The sequence below is a fragment of the Ctenopharyngodon idella genome, chromosome 1, assembly GCF_019924925.1.
Source record: "Ctenopharyngodon idella isolate HZGC_01 chromosome 1, HZGC01, whole genome shotgun sequence".
Taxonomy (NCBI): Eukaryota; Metazoa; Chordata; class Actinopteri; order Cypriniformes; family Xenocyprididae; genus Ctenopharyngodon; species Ctenopharyngodon idella.
The window spans coordinates 41,869,157-41,886,939 of NC_067220.1; the positions used below are offsets into that span (position 1 = coordinate 41,869,157).

At 37.5% G+C, this 17,783-nt stretch overlaps 1 protein-coding gene across 1 annotated transcript; it reads left to right on the forward strand.

Moving 5' to 3' along the window:
* The first annotated feature begins 37 nt into the window (after positions 1–37).
* Positions 38–4,758, forward strand: ccsapa (centriole, cilia and spindle-associated protein a). Its single transcript, XM_051893598.1, has 4 exons — positions 38–198; positions 752–1,137; positions 1,236–1,540; positions 3,359–4,758. Exons 2-4 carry the CDS (start codon positions 774–776, stop codon positions 3,536–3,538), a joined length of 849 nt encoding a protein of 282 aa, XP_051749558.1. The 5' UTR covers positions 38–198; positions 752–773; the 3' UTR covers positions 3,539–4,758.
* The last annotated feature ends 13,025 nt before the right edge of the window (positions 4,759–17,783 follow it).

The following is a 17,783-nucleotide window of genomic DNA, read 5'->3' on the forward strand; positions in this document are numbered from 1 at the left end:
GGCAGTCCAAGTATGAAGGTGTGCGCATGCGCACTATAAATCACCAAAGCTATAATATCAGTGAGGGTTGTTTTTCTAGTACGCAGCAGGCGCTCAACAATGATGGACAGATGTATTTGGAATTCGTAAGGATGTTAGGATAAAAATGTACGTCTTCATCCAACGTTAAAGCCTAAGGAACGGAAAAGAAAGGAGAAGGTGAGTTTAAAGCGCTTACATTTATCCGAGTCAATGTTTACATACATATCAGGGCAGGTGAAGACAGACCTGTAAACAGAGTGCGCTGCCAGCGAAACCAGACGCTTTTTTAATTAATAAATTATCGATTGATATTTTAAATGGTTTGACCGATTTCTTAATAAAAAATTTAATGTAATTTGATAGTTTTTAATGTAATTTGACAGATTATGATTATGCATGCTTGAACATGTCGCAGCAATTTAGCGATTTATTAAAATCGTACGATAAACGTGTATTAAAAACATCACAAGAACGTAAAAAAATGTCCCTTTAGAAAGATCGGATGTGACATCGGCTTATGTATTATGTAAAGAATATAAATAAATAATGTGGGCACAGGGCTGTAACCTACTCTGCTAAAGAACTGGAATTACAAAATACACTCCTCCTTCACGGTAAGGCAGCAATACCAAAATCATCACAATCCACACTCGAAGAACAGATGGTCACGTGAAGTATGCGTACTTGCATTGACAAGACTGCCATTTACATTATAATCTTCATTCTGTAGGTGACTATATCAACAGAGCGAAATGTCTACCAATAACAACATCATGTCCAAGAAGATCCGGACAGAGTACATGAAGAAGTTCAAAGATCCCAAGTGGGAGACTTTCTCGAAAAGTTATGAGGACTCTGTAAAGTACAGACTGACGCGGAGGCTGATGGAGCAGACACACAGACCGTTATTCGAGAACGGATGGGACAGCGGGTCTGACTCGAGCGGAAGGTCCAGTCCCAAACTGCAAGAGGTGAACATCTCAAATGGCAGACACTACATATCTTCATCAGAGTCCAAGAACGAGACCGCGGAGGTTCTGAACTCCTGGAAGCCACAGGTGAATGGAGAAGTTCACACGGATACTAGTGCAACTGTGGAAAGCTCACCTCCCTTGGGTAGGTTGTCTTGTGTGATCGTTTATCATCAAGTTTCAGTTTGTGAACTTTTCCTTTAAAATAAACATATCAAATTATTCATTTTGCTTTTATCACAGAAAATGGTCACAAAGGTGTGACCACTAACGGACCATCAGAATCTATTCCAAAACGGCGTCAGAGATACCGGGCGCCCCGTTCAGAGCCATGTTACCCTAATAAGGAGCTGGATAGTGATGAATCCCACTTATCCATATCAAGAAAACCATCCAGGGCTAAGAGCCAACCACCGGGCAACACCAAGGAGCGGACGTCCAACCGTGAGAACAGACGGTCCTTTATCCGTCCTGACTGGGCAGAAAGGCACATTGAGACCCGGGAAAGAAGAACACCGAATATTAGAGCGTCTGTGTCTGCTGGAGAGGTGAGGCCTGCTAGTAACCGCAGCTTTCTTTGTCACCTCTGATTTAGAGTCAATGAAATCTAGATGAGAACTTTATACAATGTGACATTATGTCCAGATCATTATCTCAGATTTGATTATCTCAGAAATTTGCCGTGAGAAACTTCCTTACCCATACAACGGAAAAATGTTTTTAGATATGTATAGACAATATATATATATATATATTGCTAATATATATAATAAAATAAAATATATTTTGATATTTTATATTTCTGATATTTTTCACAGTATTTCCTAATATTATGTGGTAATATTTATTTATTGCTTTATTGATAGCCCAAGTGAATTAAGATTTTATATATATGTGTGTGTTTTTCAATATATTTCCTCATATTATGTGGCCATATGTACCTTTAAATATATTTGATATATTTTTAATATAGCTAAATATGTTTATATTGCTCAACATATATATATATATATATATTTTTTTTTTTTTTAAGCAGCTAATATATGTTGTAGCTATTTTACTTAGCTGCAAAATATATTTTGGCCAGATTATTTATTTTATTTTATTATTTAATTGATCAATTAATTAATTTATTTGTGTGTGTGTGTGTATATATATATATATATATATATAAAATAATATATAAAATAAAATATATTAACATATTATTTTGATATTATATATTTCTGATTTTTCTTTCAGTATTTTCTAATATTATGTGGCCATGCAGTTCATAACAATAACATATATTTTTGGTTAATTTATTAATTTATTGCTGTATTGTGTATTGGTAGCCCAAGTGAGTTGAGATTTTTATATATATATATATATATATATATATATGTTTTTCAGTATATTTCCTCATATTATGTGGCCATATGTACTTTTAAATCTAATTTTATATAATTTTTAATATATCTAAATATATTTATATTGCTCAACAAATCGTATTTTAGTTTTATATATATATATATATATATATATATATATATATATATATACAGTCAAACCAAAAATTATTCAGACATTCAGATATTTTTGATATATTTTTACTAGTGGGTGCAGGACACTATAGTTAATTTATGTAAGTGAGGATAGCAAAGTAAACTGTGACATATTATACCCAAAGATTCTTCATACAGTGGACTACCAGTAAAATTGATAAAAATTTGGAACCAAAAATTATTCAGACACTTTGACCTGACCATGTTTTGCTTAAGTGTTATCTGATATAATTAAGATTAATTTTTTTCTGACACAGTTTAACTCAGAGATCGTGTCATATTTTATTACCATTTTTTTAAACTATAGTGAATAAACTGTATTAATGAATGAAATGTTCAAGGTGTCTGAATAAATATTGGTTTGACTGTATATATATATATATATATACTGCTCAATATTTAAAAAAAAATATATATATAATAAAATATATAATAATATAATAAATATAATAAAATATACTTAAATTATGAAAAGCTGCACTGTTTACAAATATTTTGGCCAGATTTTTTTTTGTTTGTTTGTTTGTATGGGTAGCCATTAACAGAAGTGAATATGAGTGTGTTTTTGAATAAATTATACATACAAAGAGGGAAATTTTGAAGTGACTAAACAGCCGTGTACTAATCAGTGGAATGAAGCACCGTGTGACATCTGACACTGCGTGTGGAAGCGGTGAATTATTCAGCGTAGAGCTGTGATATCCTGAAGCGAGATTACCTTCTCTGGTATACAAAGGTTCAGTGGGTTAAACAAAGTTGCATTTCATCATTGTAGAAAACTGCAAATGAGAAACTGCAACTGCAATCTGAATTCATTTTCAGATTCATCGGGCCGACGTGGGCGTCCAGACACGAAGAGAGTCTAAAAAAGGTGGACGAGCATCAGACCACCGGAGGGCGAGGTCAGCTGACCTGGAGAAGGCCCGTAGATCAGCACTGAGCATGGCGGACGAGCGCTGGATGACGGAGTACATGCGCTGCTTCTCTGCTCGACTGAGGTAGAGGCTGATCCAGGATCAGTTTATATCAGTGGATTAGACGCGAGGCCACAGGAAACAGATCCCAAACCAGCACTACAGGACCATTACAGAAGAGTTTGAAGAAAACTGAGGAACAAGTTACATGCATTCCTTTATATTCAATATGAGAACAAAAATGAAACATAGAGGTTATTCATTAAATATAAAATAAATATTTTTTGATGCTGGCTACAATCAAGGACCAAACATTTAACTACAACACCAAAACACATTTGGTATTGTTTTTAATATCTCCAATATCTTGTTTCTATTCACTATTTGTTGACATTTGATTGTCATTTTATTCCCAGTTCAGTGTTTGATGGTGTTATTTGAAGGTTTCAGATTTTCTGTCCTGATTTTAAATATGGGCTGCAGGGATTTAATGATGAAAAATAATTTGAGTGGACCAAACGATATCTGTTTATGACTCAGATGATTGTTTATTTTATTCTCTCCAGAATGTTATTCTAGACACTCCAGCCTGCCTGTCATTAACATGTCAGCTGTAAAATGTAGTTGTTTTGAATGTGATTGACTGATGTTTGGTTTGTTTTATTTGATCACATGCAGTGCTGTGCAACTATGTACTTTTGCAAGTCACCGGAAGTGTATTTTCCTCACCAATCACCAACAACCATCCTTTTTGCACAAAGATGTCAAGTAATTAATATTTTTAGATGTAAAAATAATTGAGGGCTAGTTGAAGGCCATCTTTTGATTCTTGTGAATGTGATCATTTCAGCTGTGCATATTATTATTATTATTATTATTATTATTATTTATAGAAGTTTTTTGCTTATATTTTATATTTTGCTTCTCTGTGATGTTTGAAATGCATCAACACTGGTTATGTCATAGACACTATGAATGAGCCGTGACACTTTACTTGAAACTTCATGGTTTGTCGAGAGATGTTTGCTTTGCTATTAATCTTAATAATTGGTTGCCTGTTATCTGCACTTATTTATTTATTTAGTCAGTTATTCACTTGATTGCGATTTCATAAAAGGAAACTCATTCTGTTTAAGACTAATCACAATGATGTTCTTGAATGAAGTATATAAAATATGATAACTTGTTGATTTTCTTCAGCAATGTTTACATTTTGACCACTGTATTTGTACATGAGAACATATTTTCATTTGCAGAACAGAAATACTTCTAAAAATGCATTGCAGTGAATAAACTATGTTTGAGTAACATCATGTCCCCCTGAAATTCTGCTCATGAATCACAATATGAGTCAAAATATGCTATGGGGTAATTAAATATAACAAATCATGTAAAAAAAAAAAAATCATCTTTTATTGGAAAATTAAACAACATTTTATTAAACTTTGATAATTGCCTTAATCTAAAAAGATAGTGATCAAACCTGTCAAGTTCCTGAATCTTACATCAGCATATGAGAGTAAAATTGGATGACTGCAGGGACTCGTTTCAAGATTACTCAATTAACAGTTTATATATTGGCAAAATTATGAAAAATTATGAGAAAATTAACTTTTCCCTGCCACTGACGGAACACTGTTAAACAGTAGGGGGTGCTATTACGCATCTTCCACAAGAGTACCTCTGGATCAAAACACAGGCACAGAAGAAGAAGAAACAAGTGAGAGCATTTGTAAGCAGATGCATATGTAAAAACATGTGACGTTCTGGGGGCCATTAAAGTTCTGTGAAAATGATCAAAAATAGTGGCGGTGGCTGGCAACTTTTTTTTAAATGCTGACGGGGAAAGAGTTAATGAAAATATTAAAAACAGAAATGTCAGAATCAGAGTGCATAGTTTGTACATAAAAAATGTCCGTCAAAATATAAAGAACACACATGTTGAACAACAGGCCATAAAACAACGAGTTGCAATAATCAAGACGTGAAGATATAAAAGCATGAACAACAGTTTCAGCATCTTTGAAATTTAGTGAGGGTCGTAAATAGACAATATTGCGAAGATGGAAAAAACAGGACTTGACAAGCTGATTGATATGGGGTTCAAAACATAGCCTAGAATCAAACAATACACCTAGATTGTGTATAGTGGAAGAGGGATGGACTATAACGTCAATGTTAATGGAGAAATCACAGGATTTAGGGCCTACTAACAGAATTTCAGTTTTTTTCTGTATTCAACTTTAAGTCATTTTGAGCCATCCATACTTTGAGATCATGTAAGCAAGATGTTAAAGAAGAGAGAGGAAAAACAGAATTGGGCTGTACAGTGAAATAGATTTGCATATCATCAGCGTAACTGTGGAAATTAAAACCATGGCGCCGGATGATCTGACCCAGAGGAAGTATATAGGTTAAAAATAGAAGTGGACCAAGAACAGATCCTTGAGGCACTCCACAGGAAAAAGTGACAGAATGAGATTTGAATTTGTCAATGCTAATGAACTGCTGCCACTGTAGGACAGTTTCTGTAATGCTGATCTAGATTGGAGTACAGAATGGCAAACGGTATCAAAAGCTGCACTCTGGTCCAAGAGGGCCAGAAGGACACCAGAATCAGAGGCGAGGAGGAGCCCGGAACACACCAAGCCGACGCCGACGAACTAGTGGTGACTAAAGCAGACTGCAGGGTTGGCTCACGTCGGCAGCGTCTGGGTCCAAAGTTGCCCTGACACACCAAACCGACGCTCGACACCCAACGGCCAAGTAGCACGTCCATTCTGCGCCTGCGTAAGAAGAAATGCCTTCCTGTACCAGCAGGTGGCAGTACCTGAACAGCCAATCAGAATGATCTGATGGCCTGACTGATCGACGAGCTCCGACGCTGATTCAACATGTCGAATCGGCCGGAAAAAACCCGACGACAACCAACTTCAGCCGACGGTGCGGAACACACTGAGAAAACTTAGTCGGCTGACGAACAAAAACTGCCCGACGGCCGACCGTCGGCTTGGTGTGTTCCGGACCCTAGAAGAGCAGTCTCTGTACTCTGAAGGGGGCGAAATCCAGACTGAAATGGTTCCTGCAGATTATTTTTGTCCAGGTGTGTCTGTAGTTGTGTGGCGACCACCTTTTCTAAGACCTTTGACAAATAAAAAGGAATATTGGAAACCTTAAGGCCGGAACACACCAAGCTGACGGTTGGCCGTCGGGCAGTTTTTGTTCGTCAGCCGACTAAGTTTTCTCAGAGTGTTCCGCACCATCGGCTGAAGTTGGTCCTCGTCGGCTTTTTTTTGGCCGATTCGAAATGTTGAATCGGCATCGGAGCTCGTCGGTCCGTCGGGCCATCTGATCATTCTGATTGGCCGTTCAGCTACTGCCACCTGCTGGTACGGAAATGCATTTCATCTTGCGCATTCACAGAATGACATGCTACTTGGCCGTCGGGTGTCGAGCGTCGGTTTGGTGTGTCAGGGCAACTTTGGACACAGACACTGCCGACGTGAGCCAACCCCGCAGTCTGCTTTCGTCGCCACTAGTTCGTCGGCGTCGGCTTGGTGTGTTCCGGCCTTTAGTCAGGACTGTGCCATCAAGGCCAGGTTTTTAAAGTACAGGGGTGATCAGTCCGAGCGGTACATAACCAGTCATAAGGGAACTATTTATCATGTGAGTGATAGGTATAATGAGAGAAGGGAGAATGTTTTTGAGTAAGTGTGTTGGTACAGGATCTAGCTGAAACAATAGAAGAATGCATAATCTTAATATAGGAAGCATATCGTTTTAAACATTTTCAGAATTCTAAAACTTTATTTCCAAGTGGACATAATTACTGATTTCCAGTGTGCTCTTTTGGACCTCACTATATGTGTGGTTAATGTCAACACCTCAACTGGTTTTCTAAGATTCTTCACCCAACCAGCTATTGCACATGTGCCATAAACTGTCAGGCATTCACAGCACAGTCTAAATCCTGCTGACCTGCTGACGGACAGCAGACAGCTCTGAGGTCTGAGTCATGTCATGATGTAATGTAATGCACGCCTTTGTTTTCAATAGACATTGAGGGGGACAAGTCCCCCCCAATAATTAGGAATGGCCAAATCGCCCCCCCCCCCCCCCCCCCCCCCCCCCCCCCCCCCGTTGTGGAGGTTCTATTTTTCCGGTACAGTCACAAAACAAATGCACACAAACATGTCCCTGCTCTTGATATACAACCATTGATGGACATCTTTTAATTTAATGAGAAAAAAAACTATGCAAGGGCGGATTAGAAAGGTTTTCTATGCAACCTTTATTACTGTTGACAAAAGTGTTACCACTAGACCACTCGACACAGTGGACAGGAAACTAATGTGTGTGTGTGGGAGATGTGCTAGAAAGTATGTGTCACCAGTGAAGAGTTGTGGTTTACTGGTATAATGTGTCTAAACAAACATGTGTTGAAGCTGCATAGTTTATCTTAATTCGCATTATGATTTGACTGTGTGTGTACTGTAGCCTATCATTTATGTTGAAAAACCAAACGTTAATGTCTTTAGTAATATTACACACACCATACGTCGAATTTCAAGGCCCGTTTACACCAACAAAGATAACTAAAGATAACGCTTCAGGTTTGTCGTCTGCAGCTTTAAAGGCTTGCGCTCTTTAAATCGGAGTGAATGGATTCTGATTGGCTGTCAATGAATTTTTCAATGAACGTTTCTCTGTGCAGTTGTCGTTAATATAGTTGTGGTGCGGATTCTGCTACTCTTTAATATTTAAAACGATTTTTAGGACTATCTTTACCGTTATCGTTGTGTGTATCGTTGAACGGGCCTCGTTATGCTGCTTTAGAATTACTTTTTATTGTGAAAAGTGCTATAAATCCATTTGAATTGAACTGAATGTTGCAAATGATAGTTTATTTATAAATAGGGTGACCAGATTTCTCATGGTGGAATAGCCTATGGGACGGGTGAGCAAGGGGTGGGCAATATGACCATGATATTTTTATTTCACGATATATATATATATATATATATATATATATATAGCAGTATATATTGTTGTTATATATTTAAAAAAAAATTACAAACAAATTACAAACAATACAACAAATTGAGGTACAAATTGAGGTACGATAGAGGTACAAATTAAATAAACTTGTTTTTCAGATACAGTAGTTTTATTTACCATGTATACATTTATTATTTACATTATCTTTTCTTGTTTTATTAACATTAATTACAAATATTTAATTAGGCTACTGTCCCTTTAAGACCGAATCCATGGATGTAATATACCAGGGGTGTCCAAACTCGGTCCTGGAGGACCGCTGTCCTGCAGAGTTTAGCTCCAACCCCAATTAAACACACCTGAACCAGCTAATCAAGATCTAACTAGGCATATAGAAACTTCCAGGTGTTTTGGAGCTGGTTGGAGCTAAACTCTGCAGGACAGCGGATATAACAATTCGAATAATAATAACCTTATTATTCAAATTGTTTAGATTTATTACATTTATTGTTTCAGATTTATTAGAATGCATATTAGCTTCTTTTCCACTGACAATTTAAATTTGACAACATTGTGTATTTGCTGCGTAAAAATTTGTTTCCACATTGATCTGAACAAAAGCAGAGGACGGGCTGAATAAAACACAACACAACACAAACTAATATTGTTTTGTTTGTATTGTTTTTAGGTGCTGCTGTTTCCTGCATCATCAACACAAAGGTCTAGTTTTGGCTGTTTAAGGGTGTTTGAGTCCATTTGAGTGGTCACAGATTCCTCTTGTTGACTTTTGAAGCTGATTACATGTTTGAATGTACAATACACAAACGTAGTAGTTTTAATCTGCAGGGAGTTTTTAAGTTGGATTGCAAATTTTTATTCTTGTTGAAGGCAAGTGAAATTACTTCCTGTTTAGGTTTAGCACTAATTGTAAAAACGCCACTCATTCTAAAGATCACAGCTCATCCGTGAAGACGTACTGTCCAACATAAGAGCCAAATATGGAATTAGACTCTATTTATCAAAATGTTGGACAGAGAAATATTGAGGACACATCTGGACCTCAAACACTGAATCACGGGCAGGATGAAGGAAAAGATGAAAAGCACAGTAAGTAGAAAATTACTTTAAATCAGAGATGGTGTCGCAGATGGTGTTGTTAAAGTATGTCACTAATGTCTGAGGAAGTGACATATACAATCAAATAATTTTTCTAAGAACAATTTGTCAGTGTTTTTGCCTTTATATTTAATGTATTAACACTTACACCGATCAGGCATAACATGAGCACTGACAGGTGAAGTGAATAACACTGATCATCTCTTCATCTTGGCACCTGTTAGTGGGTGAGATATATTAGGCAGCAAGTGAACATTTTGTCCTCAAAGTTGATGTGATAGAAGCAGGAAAAATGGGCAAGCGTAAGGATTTGAGTGAGTTTGACAAGGGCCAAATTGTGATGGCTAGACGACTGGGTCAGAGCATCTTCAAAACTGCAGCTCTTGTGGGGTGTTCCCGGTCTGCAGTGGTCAGTATCTATCAAAAGTGGTCCAAGGAAGGAACAGTGACAGACAGGGTCATGGGTGGCCAAGGCTCATTGATGCACGTGGGGAGCAAAGGCTGGTGCGTGCGGTTCGATCCAACAGACGAGCTTCTGTAGCTCAAATTGCTCAAGAAGTTAATGCTGGTTCTGATAGAAAGGTGTCAGAATACACAGTGCATCGCAGTTTGTTGTGTATGGGGCTGCATAGCCACAGACCAGTCATGGTGCCGTGTGCGTCACTTATCCCTGCTAACAAGCCTGGCATTGGCAGCCCTAAGTGGACCCATAAAGGGCCATTGAAGGGCCTCTGAGAATTTGCATCAGTTTAATTAGCTTTTTTTCTTGCAACTTTTGTCATAACAAATGTGCTTCAAAAATACACAGTTACAGCAGCCAAAGAAACATTAAAGTTAAGGAGTCAAGGGTCAAGAGCCAAACTAAAGCAAGTGCTTACCTCCATAACGGTGACTTCAAACTTTATTATTTTCAATAAAACAGTGCTAAGGCTTCCTGGAGGCTAAGTGAGGGCTGCCCATGCAGGGCCAGCGCTGAGGGGCCAAAGTTTTGCCAATGAGCAAATTCTCAGGCTTGTTTGCAGGGATAACACCAGGATGCTCTATGGGAAGAAGGCAAGCCGGCGGAGGCAGTGTGATGCTTTGGGCAATGTTCTGCTGGGAAACCTTGGGTCCTGCCATCCATGTGGATGTTACTTTGACACATACCACCTACCTAAGCATTGTCACAGACTATGTACACCCTTTCATGGAAATGGTATTCCCTGGTGGCTGTGGCCTCTTTCAGCAGGATAATGCACCCTGCCACAAAGCAAAAATGATTCAGGAATGGTTTGAGGAGCACAACAATGAGTTTGAGGTGTTGATTTCGCCTCCAAATTCCCCAGATCTCAATCCAATTGAGCATCTGTGGGATGCGCTGAACAAACAAGTCCGATCCATGTAGGCTCCACCTCACAAATTACAGGACTTAAAGGATCTGCTGCTAACATCTTGGTGCCAGATACCACAGCACACCTTCAGGGGTCTAGTGGAGTCCATGCCTCGACGGGTAAGGGCTGTTTTGGCAGCAAAAGGGGGACATAATGTTATGCCTGATTGGTGTATACACAAAAACTTTTTCAGTATGTTCTTCTTTATAGTAGCAATGTTTCTCTTGTAAAAGAATATACTGTAAAAGCTCTTATTACAGCATTATCTAAAGACAAAGGCAGATTAAAAGGTTGATTTGAATCCTTTTGAATCCTTTTTAATAGGACAGGTATTCACTGATATCTGTGTGTTTTCTCTCTGTTTGTCAGGAGGAAGTAGATGTTTGGTGTTGATGACAGTGTGTCTCGGGCTCATTTGTGTTCTTCTGCTGGTCATCATCATACTGCAGCACATCTCCATCACAGCAGAGAGAGAATCTCTGTTCAAGAGTTACAAAAACACAGTTGAAGAGATCAATCAGACCATCAACATCTTACAGGACAATTACACTGATCTAACACAGAAGAAACTGGAGCTGGAGACCAGAGTCAAAGATCTCACTGCTGAGAAAAGTCAGTTACAGAGAAGTTTTGATTCTTTGAGTCAGAAGAATCTGGAGTTAGAAAGCAAAGTCACGTCTTTGAGTGATAAACTTTTGAGTGAGTACACAACTGTTTTATCTAAGTAATTTATTTTTTTCTAGTTCTCTTCATGTTTACTCTATATGCATACAGTTTTGAAAAGTAGTTAAGGAAATCTGTGTGGTCCAGGTTTTTTTTTCATATCCCATGAGTTGAAGAGCTGGTCTGAGAGCAGGCAGTACTGCAGGGATCGAGGAGCTGATCTGGTCATTATCAACACTGAAGAGAAGCAGGTGAGTTTGTGTGAGTGTCTGTTCATGAATGAGAGGAATCACACTTATTCCTGTTTTCATTCACACACAGAGACTCATATCTTCAATCATCAAGGAGAGAGCGTGGATTGGTTTGTCTGACACTGAGACTGAAGGCAGAATGATATGGGTGGATAATTCACCACTGAATCGAGGGTAAGTGACAAAACACTCACAGAAAACCAATGTGTATTTAAGTCATTTTAATTCTCATTTAAAATTGAGATAATCACAACCTTCAAAAATCAGATACAGCTCTTCCACAAACACAATTATGACAACAGCCACAATATATATAATATTTCCCATGAGTACATTATATGGATAAAGTCTTCTCTCTTTTGCTTTAACTTCTGCACTTTAACTTCTGCACTACTCTGCTGTTGTGGTGCTGTGAATATTGTTGACTCTTTTATGATGAATAACTTGTTAAGATCCTCGTTTGTTGTTTGCTGAATGGATAAAAACTTTCATTGAACATTTGAGGTTCAGAGTAACTGAAAATCAGACACATTTTATTCAGGTTTTGGTTCAAAGGTGAGCCGAATAACTATGAGGGAAATGAGGACTGTATTGAACTGGACCCTACACAAGACCCCGTGAACAACTGGAATGATCTGCAATGCTCTTACAAAAGGAAAGGGATTTGTGAGAAGAACTAGATTTTATCTAGTCTTGTGTTTTTGCTTCTATTATTTCATTGAATCGTTTTATTGCGAATGTATAATTTCTGCCAGCTGATGTTCATATGAATTTGTTAGAAGGAAAATGTCAATATGATCTTATTCTAGCTGTTATCATGCATCTTATTTGTTAGTCTGAGGTGTTGAAGTGAAAATCACAGTAGATTGCCCTGATTCACCCTATTATTCTGATATTGAGTGTCTGTGAAACTGCCTTTGTGTTGTTTTGCTTTTACTTTCAATAAAATGGTCAGTAACTATTATTACTTTACTAAATTGTATTTTTGTTCTTGCATCATATTTTATTCTTGTGTATCTGCTTTATTGCAATTATTGTTTTTTTTGCGACAACGCCACCAATTCTACTCCAACAGAGGAGATCTGGGCTGCGTTCAGCCCCGACAAAACATTTTTTAAATGCAAACGGTGGTGCGTTGAACACCCTGTTCTGATGACGCAAGAGTTGCAACTATGGCAGCTGAGAAGGCCATTCTTTGTGTTCTTTTTGAAGTATTTTCAGAGCCTTTACTATAAAACTCTTACGACAAACATGTCTTCTAATATCTTCAATTGTTGCGTATACCGAGCTGCAGCGGACACATTTGTAAACGACATTTGTGAACTACAAAAGACTACAAAACTACAAAAGTAACACAATAGTGTTTTCACAACTTATAAAAATAGGAAAAATATAGAGAGCAATTGATAACGGCAGTCAGAAGAGAGAAAGATGTCATTTTTACCTTCACTCCCATAGCTGCTGTATTAGAAACACCCTCACAGCAGCATTAGCTAGTTTTTTGTCATTTGATGCAAAGGTAATATAATACAAAGTATAGTGTTATAAATGGACGGTAAAAAGCATCTGCTAATATTGAACCCTTCCAAGTTCCAAAAGTCAACAAAATATGCTTTATTTTATTCCTTTGCCAATGTTATTAAAATATCAAGAGTGCTTTATACTATTACAGCAGTTAGAGAGCCATCCATATTAGATATAGATACGGGTCGCTAAAGACCTGAATAATGATTTCGTAAGGGAAAAAATGTAAATAACATATCAACTCCATAGCGGATTCCAAGTGATCAAGGGCTTAGTATGTTCCAGTTCAGCCCATTGCAAAGGATCCGGCAGTAGTAGGTAGTCGTGCAATGTAACGTAAAGGGCCTGTCACAAAATAGCACAAAATATCATTGGCACACAGTTACCATCAGTTGAGGACATTTATTTGCCCAGATGTCGGAGCAGAACCTCCAAAATTATTAGAGATCCCTCTCACCCTGCACACTACCTCTTTGATCTCCTCCCTTCGGGTAGGAGATACAGGACAATTTACTCTCATACCAAAAGAATTAAAAATAGCTTTTTTGCTAGAGCTGTACAACTATTGAACATTTCCTGACTGGTTCGTGTTTATAAATTATATTTGTAATTGCACTACACACTTTAGACAGTTTTTTTTATATATACTTTTAATCTATATTGACATTTTTATATTTATTGTTGTGCTTTTTGTCTATAACTTTTTTTATTTTTAATGTTGTTGTTTTACGTATATATTGGAGAATGTGCGATACTAACAAATTTCGTTGTTTTGCACAGAAGTACAATGACAATAAAGATTTTAACTTAACTGTCAAATACCCACACTTGTGGTCTTTGCACTTGACCACTTGTCTACTTACATGGTGTATTTCCTTATTTGGCCCAAGTGTTCAAGCGGGTGTGAAGACTGCAAGTGTGTGTAGAACTTATGATTACCCGATGGGGCACGTTTATAGTGTTGTAAAAATGCAAGTGTTTATAGAGCTTTATTTTGATTCTGAATACTTTGCATTTTAAAATAAACTTATAAATGTCTGTTCAGTCAACCAGACAACACAATTTACAACTCAAATTCCGGAAATGTTGGGACTTTTTTTTAAAAAATTTGAATAAAATGAAAACTAAAAGACTTTCAAATCACATGAACCAATATTTTATTCGCAATAGAACAGAGATAACATAACAAATGTTTAAACTGAGAAATTTTACACTTTTATGCACAAAATGAGCTCATTTCAAATTTGATGCCTGCTACAGGTCTCAAAATAGTTGGGACAGGGGCATGTTTACCATAGGTGTAGTATCTCCTCTTCTTTTCAAAACAGTTTGAAGATGTCTGGGCATCGAGGTTATGAGCTTCTGGAGTTTTGGTGTTGAAATTTGGTCCCATTCTTGCCTGATATAAGTTTCTAGCTACTGAAGAGTTTGTGGTCATCTTTGATGTATTTTTAGGTGAAAGATCTGGACTGCAGGCAGGCCAATTCAGCACCCGGACTCTTCTACGACGAAGCCATGCTGTTGTAATAGCTGCAGTTTGTGGTTTTGCATTGTCCTGCTGAAATACACAAGGCTTTCCTTAAATTGATGTCGTCTGGAGGGGAGCATATGTTGCTCTAAAACCCTTTATATACCTTTCAGCATTCATAGTGCCTTCCAAAACATGCAAGCTGCCCATACCGTATGCACTTATGCACCCCCATACCATCAGAGATGCTGGCTTTTGAACTGAACGCTGATAACACGCTGGAAGGTCTCCCTCCTCTTTAGCCCGGAGGACACGGCGCCCGTGATTTCCAACAAGAATGTCAAATTTGGACTCGTCTGACCATATGACACTTTTCCACTTTAAAACAGTCCATTTTAAATGCCCCACAGGACACAACGGTGCTTCTGGACCATGTTCACATATGGCTTCCTTTTTGCATGATAGAGCTTTAGTTGGCATCTGCAGATGGCACGGCGGATTGTGTTTACCGACAGTGGTTTCTGGAAGTATTCCTGGGCCCATTTAGTAATGTCATTGACACAATCATGCCGATGAGTGATGCTGTGTCGTCTGAGGGCCTGAAGACCACGGGCATCCAATAAAGTTTTTCAGCCTTGTCCCTTACTCACAGAGTTTCTCCAGTTTCTCTGAATCTTTTGTATGATTCTTTTATGAATCATAGTTTTGTTATTTCTCCTTGCAATGTGCTGATTTGTGTGCACTATCATTTTTGTGCTCGACTTTGGAATTTGTTATTTCTGCAGGTTTATATTTTACTTGCAAGCTTTGTCACTGTGCTCGCGCTGCTGTAATTCACTTGCGCGCTGTGTTTATGCGCTTGCACTGTTTTGTCCATTATTTAAAGGTGCAGCCTGTAAATTTTAGCGACATCTAGCGGTGAGGTCGCAAACTGCAACCAAAGGCGGCTCACCCCTCCCTTTCGAAACAAAATAGAGAAGCTACGGTGGCCGTCTGGCCGACACAAGTCAAAGATGTCGTCGTCTGAGACAGCAGAGAGTACGTTAGCCAGTCAAGCAAAGAGGTTTCTTCTTACTTCTAACAAAGAACGGTCTCTGCTTCTAATAAATCAGACGACTACTACTGCTACTACTTCTTCTTCTTCTTTGTGCTTATTCAACGTCGTGATGATGCAATCTGCCTCGAAAAACACCAACGATTTAGAAGAAGAACAACATAGTGATGAAACGCGCTCTTGTAGAGCAGTTTGTCCATTTAGGGTTAATGTAGAAACATGCCAGCACAAAATGACGACTTGACTTGGAGGGGGGACCCGCGGTGTATGAGATAGAAATGGCTCATTCTAAGATAATAAAAACATGACGGTTCATTATATAAGGTCTTTATACACCACTGAAAACATAGTTATGTATATTATATTGCATTTCTGTCAATAGATCCTCCCAAATTTTACACATTGCACCTTTAAAGGGATAGTTCACCCAAAAATGAAAATTCTGTCATCATTTACCCACCCTCAAGTAGTTCCAAACCTGTATGAATTTCTTTCTTCTGCTGAACACAAAGGAAGGTATTTGGAAGAATGTCAGTAACCAAACAGACTACCATAGTATTTTTTTCTACTATGGTAGTCAAAGGGGGCGAGATCTGATTGGTTACTGACATTCTTCCAAATATCTTCCTTTGTGTTCAGGAGAACAAAGAAATTCATTCAGGTTTGGAACTACTTTACAAATTTCAAATCAGCAACAAATATGTCCCATAAATGTTGTTTCTTGTGCTCAAATAGCATTAAAAAGCTTTTCATTTTTCGCTTGTGTGCTGTTTATGCGCTTGCACTGTTTTGTTCATTATGTAATGCCATAAAAGTCAACGTCTTTGAATCATTGCTTGAATTAGTAATAATAAGAAAGGTGTAAAAAAATTAAATAATAAAATATATATATATAGCTGATGGATTGAAACAAATATTTCTCTTATTTATAATCGATCATTTAATCAGTTATATTTTAATCATAAGAAATCATTTATTGTTTTATGTTTTATCATTCTTTTATGACAAATGTATATTGTTTCTTTCATGAAATACCTTTTATGCTGTTCCTTTTTTTCTGTTGCACACATATGCATTGGGTTTCTGAAAGTTTTTCACTAGCATATGCAAATAATGTGGTGTTAAAGTATGTGATATTTTGAGTGCCACAGCTGCAGAAGTAGACATGTATATGGCAGAGGCAAAAGCCAAGGGTACTTTCGAATAGAACTTTAATTTCACGGGTACGCTGTATTTCTGAGAATTGAGGAACTAGACCTTTAATTTCCATCACATGATGTCTAGCACAATATGACATGATAAAGAGGAACTCGTGTATGTGTCCAGTTTATGTGTCCAGATATAAGAAGGTCCATTTTTCTGTATGTTCAGTCTCGATCTGATACTCTCTCAGTCGTGACTCAATTTTGCTCTTTGGTATTCTGAGATCTCAACAAAATTTATTTTTCCTTAGGCAAGAATATTTTACTTAGATTTTGTTAAGATCTTACCAAACTTTTGATTAAGATTTTTACTAACATTTTTCTTAGATAATATTTAGATTTTGACTTCAATATTTCAGAGATATTGGAAGTTGGTTTCTAAATGTTTATTCTGTTATGATCATTTTTCTTTATTAAATTTGCATTTTTATCATTCAAAATCAATATGTCTATCATTTATTATTTGATCATGTTTTATTAAGCTATAATATTGATTTAATCATCTGACCTGGATCTCCTCATTGCATCAATAGTCTATGTTGAAAATGTACGAGGAAAGATGAGTCAACAAGCTTATGTGCTGGGGCTCAGCCCTGGACAGCCCCGGCCCAATTTAACCCTGTCTGTCAGTGTGTCCTGTAGGATTATTCCACATGTGATGAACATGTGTCCTCCGCTGTCTGTCCA